At 37.0% G+C, this 12,438-nt stretch overlaps 1 protein-coding gene across 1 annotated transcript; it reads right to left on the reverse strand.

Moving 5' to 3' along the window:
- Positions 1-11,335: 11,335 nt before the first annotated feature.
- On the reverse strand, positions 11,336-11,815 carry LOC120120692. The gene has a single exon (XM_039140252.1). It carries the CDS (start codon positions 11,813-11,815, stop codon positions 11,336-11,338), a length of 480 nt encoding a protein of 159 aa, XP_038996183.1.
- Between the last annotated feature and the right edge of the window lie 623 nt (positions 11,816-12,438).

Below are 12,438 nucleotides of genomic sequence, written 5' to 3' on the forward strand. Positions count from 1 at the left end.
TGGAGTTTACCCTTTGAATTGATGTGTGATGCTATTGATTTCGTTATAGGAGCAGTGTTGGGGAAACAGAAGGATAAAAATGTTTCGTGCAATACATTATGCAAGTAGAACATTGAATGAAGCTCAATCAACTACACCATAACTGATAATGAGTTGCTTGATGTGGTGTTCTCTTTTGATAAATTTAATTCCTACTTGGTGGGTATAAAAGTGATTGTCTATACGATCACTCAGCACTAAAGCATTTATTTGCTAAGAAGAATACAAAACCTCGTTTGATTTAATGGGTCACTCCAAGAATTTGACATTGAGATTCGGGATAAGAAAAGATCTAAAAATCAAGTGGCTGATCACTTTTCTAGGTTAGAATCAGGCAGCGAAGATGACAATATTACAATAATTCCAGACGAATTCCCTAATGAGCATCTGTTAGCATCTACAACATTACCATGGTATGCTGATTTTGCCAACTATCTAGTTAATGGGATGATGCCACCAGACCTAAATTACCAAGGCCAAAGGAAATTTATGCGGGATGTAAAGCAATATCATTAGAAGGAGCCATATTTATTTAAACAATGCAATGATAAACTAATGTGGCGATGTATCCCTCAATGTAAGTAGGAAAACATTTTACATCATTGTCATAGTGCCCCATATGGTGGGTATTTTGGTGGTATGTGCACAGCAGCGAAAGTGCTTCAATGTGGATATTATTGGCTATCACTTTTTAAAGATGCTAATGACTTTGTAAAGCGTTGTGATCGCTGTTAGCGAAATAGGAATATTTCTCGACGAAATGAAATGCCAATGCGACCTATGTTAAAGATTGAGCTATTTGATGTACGGGGATTAGACTTTATAGGTCTATATCAGTCTTCATGTGGAAACCTCTTCATTTTAGTCTTTGTAGACTATGTATCCAAATGGATGGTAGATGTAGCTGGCCAAATAGAAATGCTAAAGCAGTGTTGTGATTCTTGTATAAAAACATTTTCACTCACTTTGGAACACCTTATGAATTTATCAGTGATGAAGGATCTCAATTTATTGGTCATCAAGTTGCTAGAGCATTGAATAAATATGGAGTGAAGCATAAGATTGATACAAGATATCATCCACAATCTAATGGCCAAGCTGAGGCGTCTAACAGTGAAATCAAGAAAATCCTTGAGAAAATTGTGAACCCTTTCAAAAGGATTGATCCCAACGGCTTGAAGAAACACTATGAGTTTATAGAACTGCTTATAAGACTTCATTAGCAATGTCCCCATATCGTCTTATTTATGATAAACCATGTTATTTACCGGTGGAGTTAAAGCATAAAGTTATGTGTGCGCTAAAAATGCTAGATTTTGATTTATATGCTGCGGGAGAAAAATGGATACTGGAGCTCAATGAGTTGGAGGAACTCTGAAATAATGCCTATGAGAGTTCGTACATTTATAAAGACAAGAGCAAGAAATGACATGATCATAATATTTTGCCAAGGGAATTTATTGCTGGGAAACAAGTGTTGTTATTTAATTTGAGACTAAAATTATTCCCTGGAAAATCGTGTTCTCGTTTGACAGGTCCTTTTGATGTTCTTGAAGTTTTCCTTCATGGCGCAGTATTATTGAAAAACTTGGTGTATGGAAGCACATTTAAAGTTAATGGGCAAAGTTTAAAGCATTATTGCCAACATTAAAATCCTAGCATCGCTTCAATCACACTAAATGATTCTCATTTTTTTAATATTTTATTTTCTTGAATAAGCCAATTCTTTTTACATTTATTTGTTAGTACTTATTTTCTTTATTTTTTTACATGTATTTTTGTTTGATCACTCTCAGTTTGTTCTTCCATGTTGCATAACTATTTACCTTGTAGCTTGTATTCCTCATTATATGGAATCCATATCATTACAAGGTTAAAAATTAGTGTGAGTTGTCTGCCATTTACCCTTTTCCATTTTTAACCGTCCACTTAACCCAAGCATAACCGCCCATTCCAATCCATCCTTATCCCTCCACTTTAGAATTTTAAATTCTTTTATCCCTTCTTTCATGAAACCCAATTACTCCTATTTACTCCATTTTCATATTCTTCACGACCCTAAAACCCTTGGTAATCTCTCTTCTATTTTTCTTCCTTGATCTACAAACTACCATGGCACCTAAAAAGAAATCAAGTTTAAAGAAATCAGGCCGTATGACCACGCCACCTCTTTTTGTCGCTACGCCGCTTATAATGTCACCATCAGAAGAAGTCACACAATTCATGGATGAAGAGAATATACAACGTTATGAGGAGGATTTTGAGGGTTGAGATTTCTGTTATGAGCAGGGCATTGATTTATCTACATACAAGGAGCCCCAAATCTTTGATTATATCTATCATTTGATCACTTAGTAATGTTAGGGGAAATTCTGTGAACACCCCGGTGACATAAGCCAACACATCGTTTGAGAATTTTACAACAATCTCATCAACTAGACTAAGCGTCTAGTGTTTGTTAAAGAGAAGATGGTCTATTGGTGGGAAAAACCATTAAACAATTTAATGGGTATATCCGAAGAGCCTTGTGAGCATATGATATTTTTGAAAAATTTAACCAAGGAGGAGTTGGAGCAAGTAGGGTGAGATACTTGCTTACCCGGTCGGTCTTACACCAGATCGACTACTGGCGTTCGAACCATAGACGCTTAGATCTCTATCGAGATGTACGAGTATAGTTTAGTTTTTTTTATAACTCGATTAAGGCCAACCATGAATTCTTCCACTATTACTAAGGATCAAATCTTTTTTCTTCATTCCATTTTATTTGGAAGAAAAATTGATATTGGTAAAATAGTTTGTGCTGAAATATTTTCTTGTAGTCAGAAGACTTTTAGGTTTTTTTTTTTATTTTCTATCGCTAATTATTGCACTGTTCTCTCAAGAATAAGTAGTTGTTTTGTCTTCTGATAATCTTATAGAGAATCAAGCCCAATCACCATTGCTGCTGTATTGTTAAAGGAAAAACTAGACCCTAATGAAGCTCATGGGGAACCATATGTTTCTATGGCTATAGCACAACTCCCGTCTATTGATGATCGAACTTTGGAGGGCCTTAAAATGGCTATAGCATTAATTGGTATTAATCTGGATTAGGCTATGGCATTGTTGAGATGCTCTCTTCAAATTAGTCCCAGATACACAACACATAGGTTCAATATTGAGAGTATGCACATAAAAGGGATTTGACGACCAAAACGATGTTTACGAAGCTATTCACAGAGTCTGAAGCACTATTTCCAATATTTCCAGTGAAGATATTGGAAGATATGATGCAACCAGCAATGCCTGATACTGGTTATAGCTCAACTAGCACGGAGACTCCTAACGCCACACAGCTAGTAGGAGAAGAAGAAACTATGGCTACCGATACCAAGTCAATGGAGGGTGAAGAGAAGATCGATGGTGATGAAGAAGAAGATGGCCATAGTGAAAATGAAGAGGAATCTGAGAAAGATACTAAAGTTTTACCTTTCGATGAGGAAATTTCAGGTGAGGCAGAACATGTGAGAAGCGTTCAGTTGCAGTGACAGCTACGAATAGAGTTGATGTTCCAGCAGAGAAAGTGGTAGATCAATTGTTGAATTTAAAAGCCACCACAACTGAAGAAATAACCATTTTTGTCGATGAACCAAAGTTGGATGCAGCGATAGTAATTCGCAATGTTGGACAATCAATTGTTGCGAGTCAGCCGGATAGCTCTCCCATGGCACAGGTCGCCGATGCTGAGAGACCATAACCAAAAGCGAATAAAAAGTTGGATGTTGCAACATCCATAACTCCAGTCTCTAATGATGCTGTGGTAGAAGCCACGTCAACTTCGGCTAGTCAAAAGAGGAAAAACTCGGTGAAGGTGAAAACAACAACAAAGTGTCTCCATCCGAATATTTTGAGCCTAGGAAAAATCCCAAGAAAACCCACTTAGGGGAGTTTTGCTTCCCTTTATCCTAGTTTAGTTTGTTATTTTTTTTACATGCATTAGGGACAATCATCCCTTAAGTTTAAGGATGTGTTGTTAGGTTTAAGTGTTGCATTTATGAAAGTAGTTACACATAGAATTGTATTGGTAATGATTTAGGATAATTTTCAAAGAAAATTAATGTAGTAGTTTAGGGAATTTTGATGATGCCCAATGATGAATATTAATTGAAATGAAATGCTATATGAAATACTATATAAACCCTTCAAATTAAGGATCCTTAGTATATTTTTTAACACATAGGTGTGTGTTTTTAATACTTAGAGAATTTAGAAATTTTCAAGCTATAAATCTCTTATATTTATTAGTTGCTATAGCAATTATTTCACAATTTGGAAAAAATGAGAGACTTAGGAAATAAGTTGGGTAATGCTGGCTATAGCTCCAACATAGTCTTAGGAAATAAGTTGGGTAATGCTAATAATAACTCCAACATAGTGAGGGAAAAATGTTGGAATTCTAACATTGGGGAGGAAATATTGATGTAACATTGAATACTTTTAACAGAGTATGTATGAATTTTTCTAACTTAGCTATGTATTGATTGGATACACCTATATTTCACACACTGCACACTGAGGATTCTGATTTTGAGGGGATGACATGGTATTTTCTTATTTGAGATTACATATATGATTTACAAAATTCTCTTAGGGATGAAAAAGAAAGTTTGTTACTTGATTATTTTTTCGTGGTTATTCTATGGCATTGCTATTAGTTTAGGTGTTTCATGCATGTTTAACTTGAGGACAAACAAACATTTAGGTTTGGGGGTGTGATAACTCTCTAAAAGAGTTATATTTGGTAGCCATAATTACCTAGGTTTAGTTTGAACTTCAACATATTTAGAAACATTTTAGGATTACATTTACTTAATTTTTCACATTCTGCATGATAGGAGTGTCATGGGTTATTAAGGGTTAACATTGATTTTTTTGCTGCAAATTGTTGCACTGATGTTGTAGCACCACAGTAAATGCTAGTAGGATGCAATAGGAGTTCTCTAAGATTCAAACGATTAAAAGATCCTTCTGGCTTGGGACAGCTGACTCGGGTAGCTGTCATGTGGATGGATAATACCTTAAACATAGAACTTTCCTATTAGGTGATCGAATTTTCATTGAAGCTATAAAAGGGGAGTACTTTGGTGCAAAAAAGTGTGATGATTGGGAGATATCCGAAGTATCATTTTCTACGTTATCTCTTCTCAAGCCATGGATGCCTAAATCCTCTGCAAGGGATTGCTGCAGAAAAAAAAAAGCTTGCTAAGGATCTTCAACAGTCAGCAGATTATACCACCTTTTAAAAAGCTATGATGAGGTATTTATAATGGGAATTTCTAGGGTTTAGTTCCCTTGAAAATTCCCTAAATACCCTCGTTAACATACCCGTTTTATAAATGACATAGCAACTTGTAGTGGTCAATTTCCTTGATGAGGGCATGATTGCACATGAGGATGAAGCTAGGTATGTGATGTCAGCAGTTGTGTTGAACCACATTAGACTTGCAAGATAAACTTTGCCTTGGCAAGAAAATATGTTCATCACTGTCATCTTCTTGTGTTCCTCTAGCCCTAAAGAATTACTCTGTCTCGGCAAATAAATTCCTCATTCGTCATTTCCTGCATCAACGCAACCAACCAACAACCTTCCTCTAAAGAAACATCAGTTAAACCAAATAAAGTTTGCCTTGACAAAACTTATCCACCACATGCAAATGTATACTACATGCAACTATATATAACTAAAATGCTATGACAAATGGCTTTTCGGAAAACAATAACCTAAGTAAAAAGACCCAGCACACGGTCTTTTATAGAGTTATCATACCCCCAAACTTAAGTTACTGCTTGTCCTCAAGAAATGGATAACAAATGGTAAAAACATTAAGTTTCACGGCAAAGTAAAAATTAGGAAAATCATATGGTTTTAAAATTTCAACCCTCAGCAAAAAGTTTAGCCTCAACATATTAGTTTATACAAGAAGTTAAGCACATTTCCATATGTCAAGACTCTTTTTCAGTGTTTGCGTGTGATTGTATTTATTATTTGCTTTAACGTATTTAGAAAACTCCTAAGTAAGTTCTTCTATTTTGCCAAGGCATCAAATAATTCATTAAGAACAGTTTCACTTTTATTTATTCATTGTGTTGCCATTTTTTCTTTCTCTTTCTTTTTAGCAAACAACCCAAGGGGAGTCAGCTTATCAAACCTACCATCTCAAACTCTAGGTGAAAGGGAGCATACCTTCCACCCCCAAGCTAGTCAGGTAGAGTCATCCCGTGACTACTTTTATTCACTCATATGCTAAGGCAACCATTTATTTAAGAAGTTTTCTAGGTTATGCCAACACATAGTGGAGTGTCCCTCTACTGTTATACCAAGGCATTTATTTTCAATTTAACACAATTTAAAACATTAAGGAGTTCAACACAATCTTTTCAATCATTTAATGCCACAATGCAAAAAAAGTTCTACCCTAAAATTTTTGTAAGCACCTTAAGCAGAGAAACCATACAATCGTGTTGCAAGATCACAAAGCATCAAGTCCTAGGGTAGGCTCTTTCCTTAAACATTTATGTGAAATAATTTTGGCCTAGGAAATAAAATTTTCTTTCATAATCGAGCATCCTCAACTTATTCCAACAACTATCCTAATGAAATTCATGCCATGACAAAAAATATTTCAACCATTTATTATCAAATGAAATTAACCTAAGTATGGAGTACAACACCTACCCCAAACTTGAGGGATGTATTATCCTCAATGCATGAATATGAATGCAAGGAAAATGTCTCGAACATGCGGATGCAAATGCAAATGCAAATGCAAGAATGGTACTTTATTGTGGTGGAGAGGCTCGGCTGGACGAGCAGGTTATGCGTCATTTAAGAGGAGGGGGCTTTCGTATCCAGTGTCATATGAAGAAAGCTCGGTTGAAGATGGCATAGCGATACGTCTGACTCTATGCTTGAGGTGATGCCTTATCCTTACGGTACTTGCTGGTGATGGCATCTCCTTAGTGTGCAAAGGTTCAGTAAGGATGTCGTGTGGTTGGCTTGCTTTAGGATCAATAGCGAGTTCAACATTCAAATTCAGTTGATGTTCAAATGCTTCTTCAAGAGTAGGCTGGTCAGGGACTGGGAAAGCAAAATCTGTGATCGGGGCCAAATCATCATCATCAAAGAATTCTGGTGGGATTTCTTGAGTATACTTGAAAGAAGATGAGGAGGAACTGAGATATTCATATGTTACACCATGGCCTTCTTCGTGTATAGGGGAGACATGTGTGGCAAGAGGAGTGACATTCAATGGGGACTCGGGTGGAACATGTTGTACCGAGGTAAAAAATGTAATGCCGCCAGTAAGGACTGATTGGCGTAGGATTTCATCGGGAAAATATGGCAGTTCTTCATTGGTAACTGGAAGCAGTTTCTTGAAGAAAACATTCATTTGGGCATCTCACACTTTGACATACTTGAAGAAGGGCTCCATGTGACCCTCCAAACATTCCAGTCATTGTCATCAAAACACATAAGCTCAGTCACTTTCTTTTTGGTGATGCCTTTCTTCGACTTAATATAGTCCTCGAAAGACTCCTCAGGGACCTTTTTCTTCCTACACAAAGCGGTGATTAAATTGGGAAAAAGTAGATTACCTCAGGTCCTCTTTGCACACTCGTGGATTTGCTCAAAAATTATCTCGCCCACATCGATCACATGCCCGTAGATGATTGAGTGGAGTAACATTAAGCGCTGCACCAATATTGTTGTTTTGCTAGGTAGGCATCAGCTTGCCTTTCAAAAAGTTGTTCCACAGTTTGGTTACTAGCTTAAGGTTTTGGCAATCCACACGCTTCCGGTTGGGCCCATTCCCTTAAAACTTAACCCAGCGGAAACACAAATCCTCCAGCACACCATCGTATGTCTCTAAATCTGCCTCGGCAAGAAATGTTTTATGCTTATCCTCTATCTTGATTAGCTTAAAGTAGCAGTTTAAGGAAAAATGAGTGAACTAGATGGATTTCCCTCTAACATACATAGTGTGCTGGGATGGGTCACCTAGGTGGGCATAAAACTCTTGGACCATGGCTGGCGCCACCGCCTTTAGGTGCTGGGCAAATTTCTCGCACTTATGCTTTCAGACGATGTCCATTACTTCCTACCTAAATGGTTCTTTTCCAGTCTCAAGGAAGACAAACCTGTCATGTATGTAAACTTGTCATTTTTGCAGGGCCTTGAACTTTGCCTCGACCTCGGCGGTTTGGAAGCGTTCGAAGCATGTAGCAACGGCAGAGGATGTAAAGGCACTAGTATTTTTATTCAATCAAGCCATGAGCAATAGAGTTTAATGGAAAAACAAGTGATTTTTATGGCAACTATAGAGGGTTTTAGGAGGTTGAAAACTCAAAGAAAATAAACGAAAAGATGGAGAATAAAGTAAAAAAGAAATGGTGAGAGGTAAAAGATAAAGGTAGGTGGTTTTGGAGGAAAAAGATGGGTAGTGTGTGGCTTCTTGAGAGTAAATCGGTAAAAATACATAGGGAAGTAAGATATGGTATTAAATGGGAAGATATTTGAGTTAAAAAAATTAATAAAATAAAGAGAAAGATATTTGTTTCCCTCTCAAAAGTGTCACCAAAACTAATATCTTAGGGTTTAACTTCCTTCCATGTATGAGTGTGAACCCTATACTTCCACGTGTACCATAACTACTAAAAGAGACAAAATACGAGATTAAAATAGAAATAAACAACTAGTGAAAAATAAAAAAAAATAAAAACAAATTATTTATGTATATAGCACAAATTATTGTTGCCTAGGCAACAAAATTTTCACAGGGAAGATGGGCAAACTGTTGGGCATCGTTGAGTAACGACGCCGATTTATCATGCAGAATGGGTGCTCCATTGTACATCTTGAGTCGTTGACCATTCACTTTAAAGGTAGACCCATCTTTCATGTTCTTGATTTCTATTGCGCCTTGGCTATGTACTTGATGTACTATTAACGATCCTGACCATCTAGACTTCAGCTTTCCTGGGAACAACTTGAGTCTTGAATTATAGAACAGTACTTGTTGTCTAGGAAAAAATTGTCTATGCAAAATTTTTCTGCCATGCCATCTTTTTTTTCTTTTCTGTGTAAAGGTAGGCATTTTCATACACCTGAGCTCTAAATTTGTCCATCTCATTTAGCTCCAACAATCTTCTCTCTCAAGTAAGTTTTGCATCCATGTTTAGTTTATTGATGGCACAAAAAGCTTTATATTCCAATTCCACGGGCAAATGTAATGCCTTGTAATATACTAAACTTGAACGGTGACATTCTGAGGGGCATTTTGAATGCAGTGCGGTAGGCCCACCGTGCCTCATTGAGCTTCGGCGACCAATCTTTGCTTTACACCTCGGGTTGACCACATTTTCAAAAATCTGCTTGATATCAGGATTAGAGACCTCATCTTGCCCATTAGTCTGGTAATGATATGCCATGGCAATTCTATGGCGCACCCCATATCTCTTCAACGACTATGCAATTAATTTGTTGTTGAAGTGAGTACCTTCATGACTGATAATTGTTCGTGGTGCTCCAAAACACGTGAATATGTTTTTGTGTAAGAATTTCAGCACGATCTTGGAATCATTGCAAGGTGTGGCCACAACTTCAACCCATTTGGAAAGATAGTCTAATGCCAAGAGTTTGTACAGATCACCAAAGGATGATGGGAAGGGTCCCATAAAGTCGATCCCCATACATTGACGAGTTCAACTTCCAAAATTTTTTTCCATTGCATCCCATTCATCTTCGATATATTCCCAGTGTGCTGGAAATAATCACATGACTTGTAGAAGTCATATGCATCTCTGAATAAGGTAGGCCAGTAGAAGTTAAATTGAAAGACCTTTGCAACAGTCCTCGTCCTACCAAAGTGCCCTCCACACTGGGATGTATGGAAATGAAATAGGATCTTCTTGTGTTCTTCTTTGTAGACACACCGTCGGATGATTCGATCTCCACACTACTTGAATAGGAATGGTTCATCCCAGTAACAGTGACATACATTATGTCTGAATTTTTTTATTCCCTGGCTAGATAAATCTGGAGGCATAATACCACTAACAAGAAAGTTAACTATGTTAGCGTACCACGGCACTGCCGCGGCAGATAAACTTTTCTCGTCATGGAAATCCTCTTGAATATCCTGTATATCATGGAAAATATTTATTTTCTCTAGCCTAGACAAGTGATATGGTACTTGGTTTACAGTACCCTTCTTATCCTTTACCTCCAAATCGAATTCTTCCAGCAATAATATCCATATAATAAGCTTAGGCTTTTCATCTTTTCTATTAACTAAGTACTTAATGGTAGAGTGATCATCATGCACTATGCCCTTAGTCATTATAAGATATGGCATAAACTTATCAAAAGCGAATACCACGACAAGATGGAAAAGTCATCCATAAATATTTCCATGAAGTTCTCCATCATATATGAGAAAATGGCTATCATACACCTCTGAAAAGTTGTTAGAGCATTACATAGTCTAAATGACATTCTTTTAAAGGCATAGGTGCCATATGGACAGGTGAAGGTGGTCTTCTCCTGATCTTCTGGTGCTATGGTGATCTTATTATACCCAGAATATCCGTCAAGGAAGTAGTAAAATTTCCATCCTGCTAACCGATCAAGCATTTGATCCATGAAATAAAGGGATAAGTGGTATTTCTTTGTACCTTGTTGAGATTTTTGTAATCCATGCAAATCCGCTAGCCCGTGACAGTTCTTGTAGGCAAAAGCTCATCATTTTCATTTTTTACCATAATCACTCCACCTTTCTTCGGTACACATTGAACTGAACTGACCCAAGATCTATCATATATTGGATAAATTACCCCAACATCAATTTATTTGATGATTTCCTTCATCACTACTATTTCCATTATCGGATTAAGTCTCTTTTTTGGTTCCAGTGAGTTGCTATGACAATTATGTAATTAGATCTTGTGCATGCATATTACAGGACTAATTCCATTTAAGTCTGCCATAGTCTGACCTAGAGCTTTTTTATGCTGTGATAAAACAATAAACAATCTACCTTCTTGCTCGAGGGAGTAAACTAGATTGTTCCTCCTCCAATGAATTGTCCTCAGCCTCTGCATTCACTTTATCTTCAGTATGTCTTTCATCTACTTCAGTAAAAAAAACTTGTGTCGAGGCAAATATCTTTAATGCCTCATTCAGATATGTTTTGCCTGGGAAAAAAATATTGTGTCCCTCTGAAAACATTTGTCTCGGCACAAATTGCCATACACATCAATATGGAAAAAATTTGTCTTTAATGTAATGGCATTCTTCAGAATCATCAACATATTTGAGAGTATTGGAGACATTGATCGTGACACTTTGATCAGCTACCCTCATCATGAACTCTCCCTTCTCACAATCTATTAGAATAATCTTGGTAGCTAAGAAGAGGCATCTGAGAATAATAGGTGCATTCTCATCAGCCTCACATTCTAAAATAAGAAAATCTACTGGGAAGACAAACTTTTCCACTTTAACAATCACATCTTCAAACCTGTCGTCAAGACGAACGTGTGATCGGTCAGCTAGTTGTAGAATCACGGTGGTTGGTCGAGCTTTACCCAATCCAAGCTTCAAATATATGGACTTTTGCATCATATTTACACTTGACACCAAGTCATAGAGAGCTCTTCCCACATATTTATCATTGATGGAACATGGTATAACAAAGCTGCCAGGATCTTTTTGCTTTGGCGGAAGTTTACTCATTGCTGAATAATATTATGTTACTGTGGCAATAGTTTCTACTCTTTCCACCTTCTTTTTTTATGACAATGTCCTTCAAGAATTTGGCATAGGAAGGCATTTTCTCAATGGCTTCAAGTAGTGGAACATTGATATGCAACTGGTCAAGGACATCAACAAACTTTTTGAATTGTATCTCATCATTATGCTACCTCTGAGTGAAGGGTGTAGAGGTTTGGCTTCATCCGCTGTAGGTGGTGATGAAACTTTTTCCTTGACAAAAATAACTTTTTAACATCGGTTTGATGACTTGTTGAAACTGCGTCCTTTTCATTCTCCTTAGGCATTTCTTTTTGTTCAACATTTTCTCTTTGACCTTCAGATTCTTGATATGTAGTGCATTGGAAAGAAATTTCTTGCTTCTTTCCCCCAAACTTATCATCAAGATTAATTCGGGTACCACTCCTAAGTGTAAGCGCACTGCATTACTCCTTCCCATGAGGATTAGTGACCTGAGTATCATTAGAGAGGGTTCTTTGAGGCTGAGAATATACTGATGTGGCTATTTGGCCACCTTGATTCTTTAACGCTATTAATGATGAACTATGGCTTTGTAATAAATCTGCTTGGCTTTGTAATAAAGCACA

Source organism: Hibiscus syriacus, unplaced genomic scaffold (assembly GCF_006381635.1).
Source record: "Hibiscus syriacus cultivar Baekdansim isolate YM2019G1 unplaced genomic scaffold, ASM638163v2 tig00110345_pilon, whole genome shotgun sequence".
NCBI lineage: Eukaryota > Viridiplantae > Streptophyta > Magnoliopsida > Malvales > Malvaceae > Hibiscus > Hibiscus syriacus.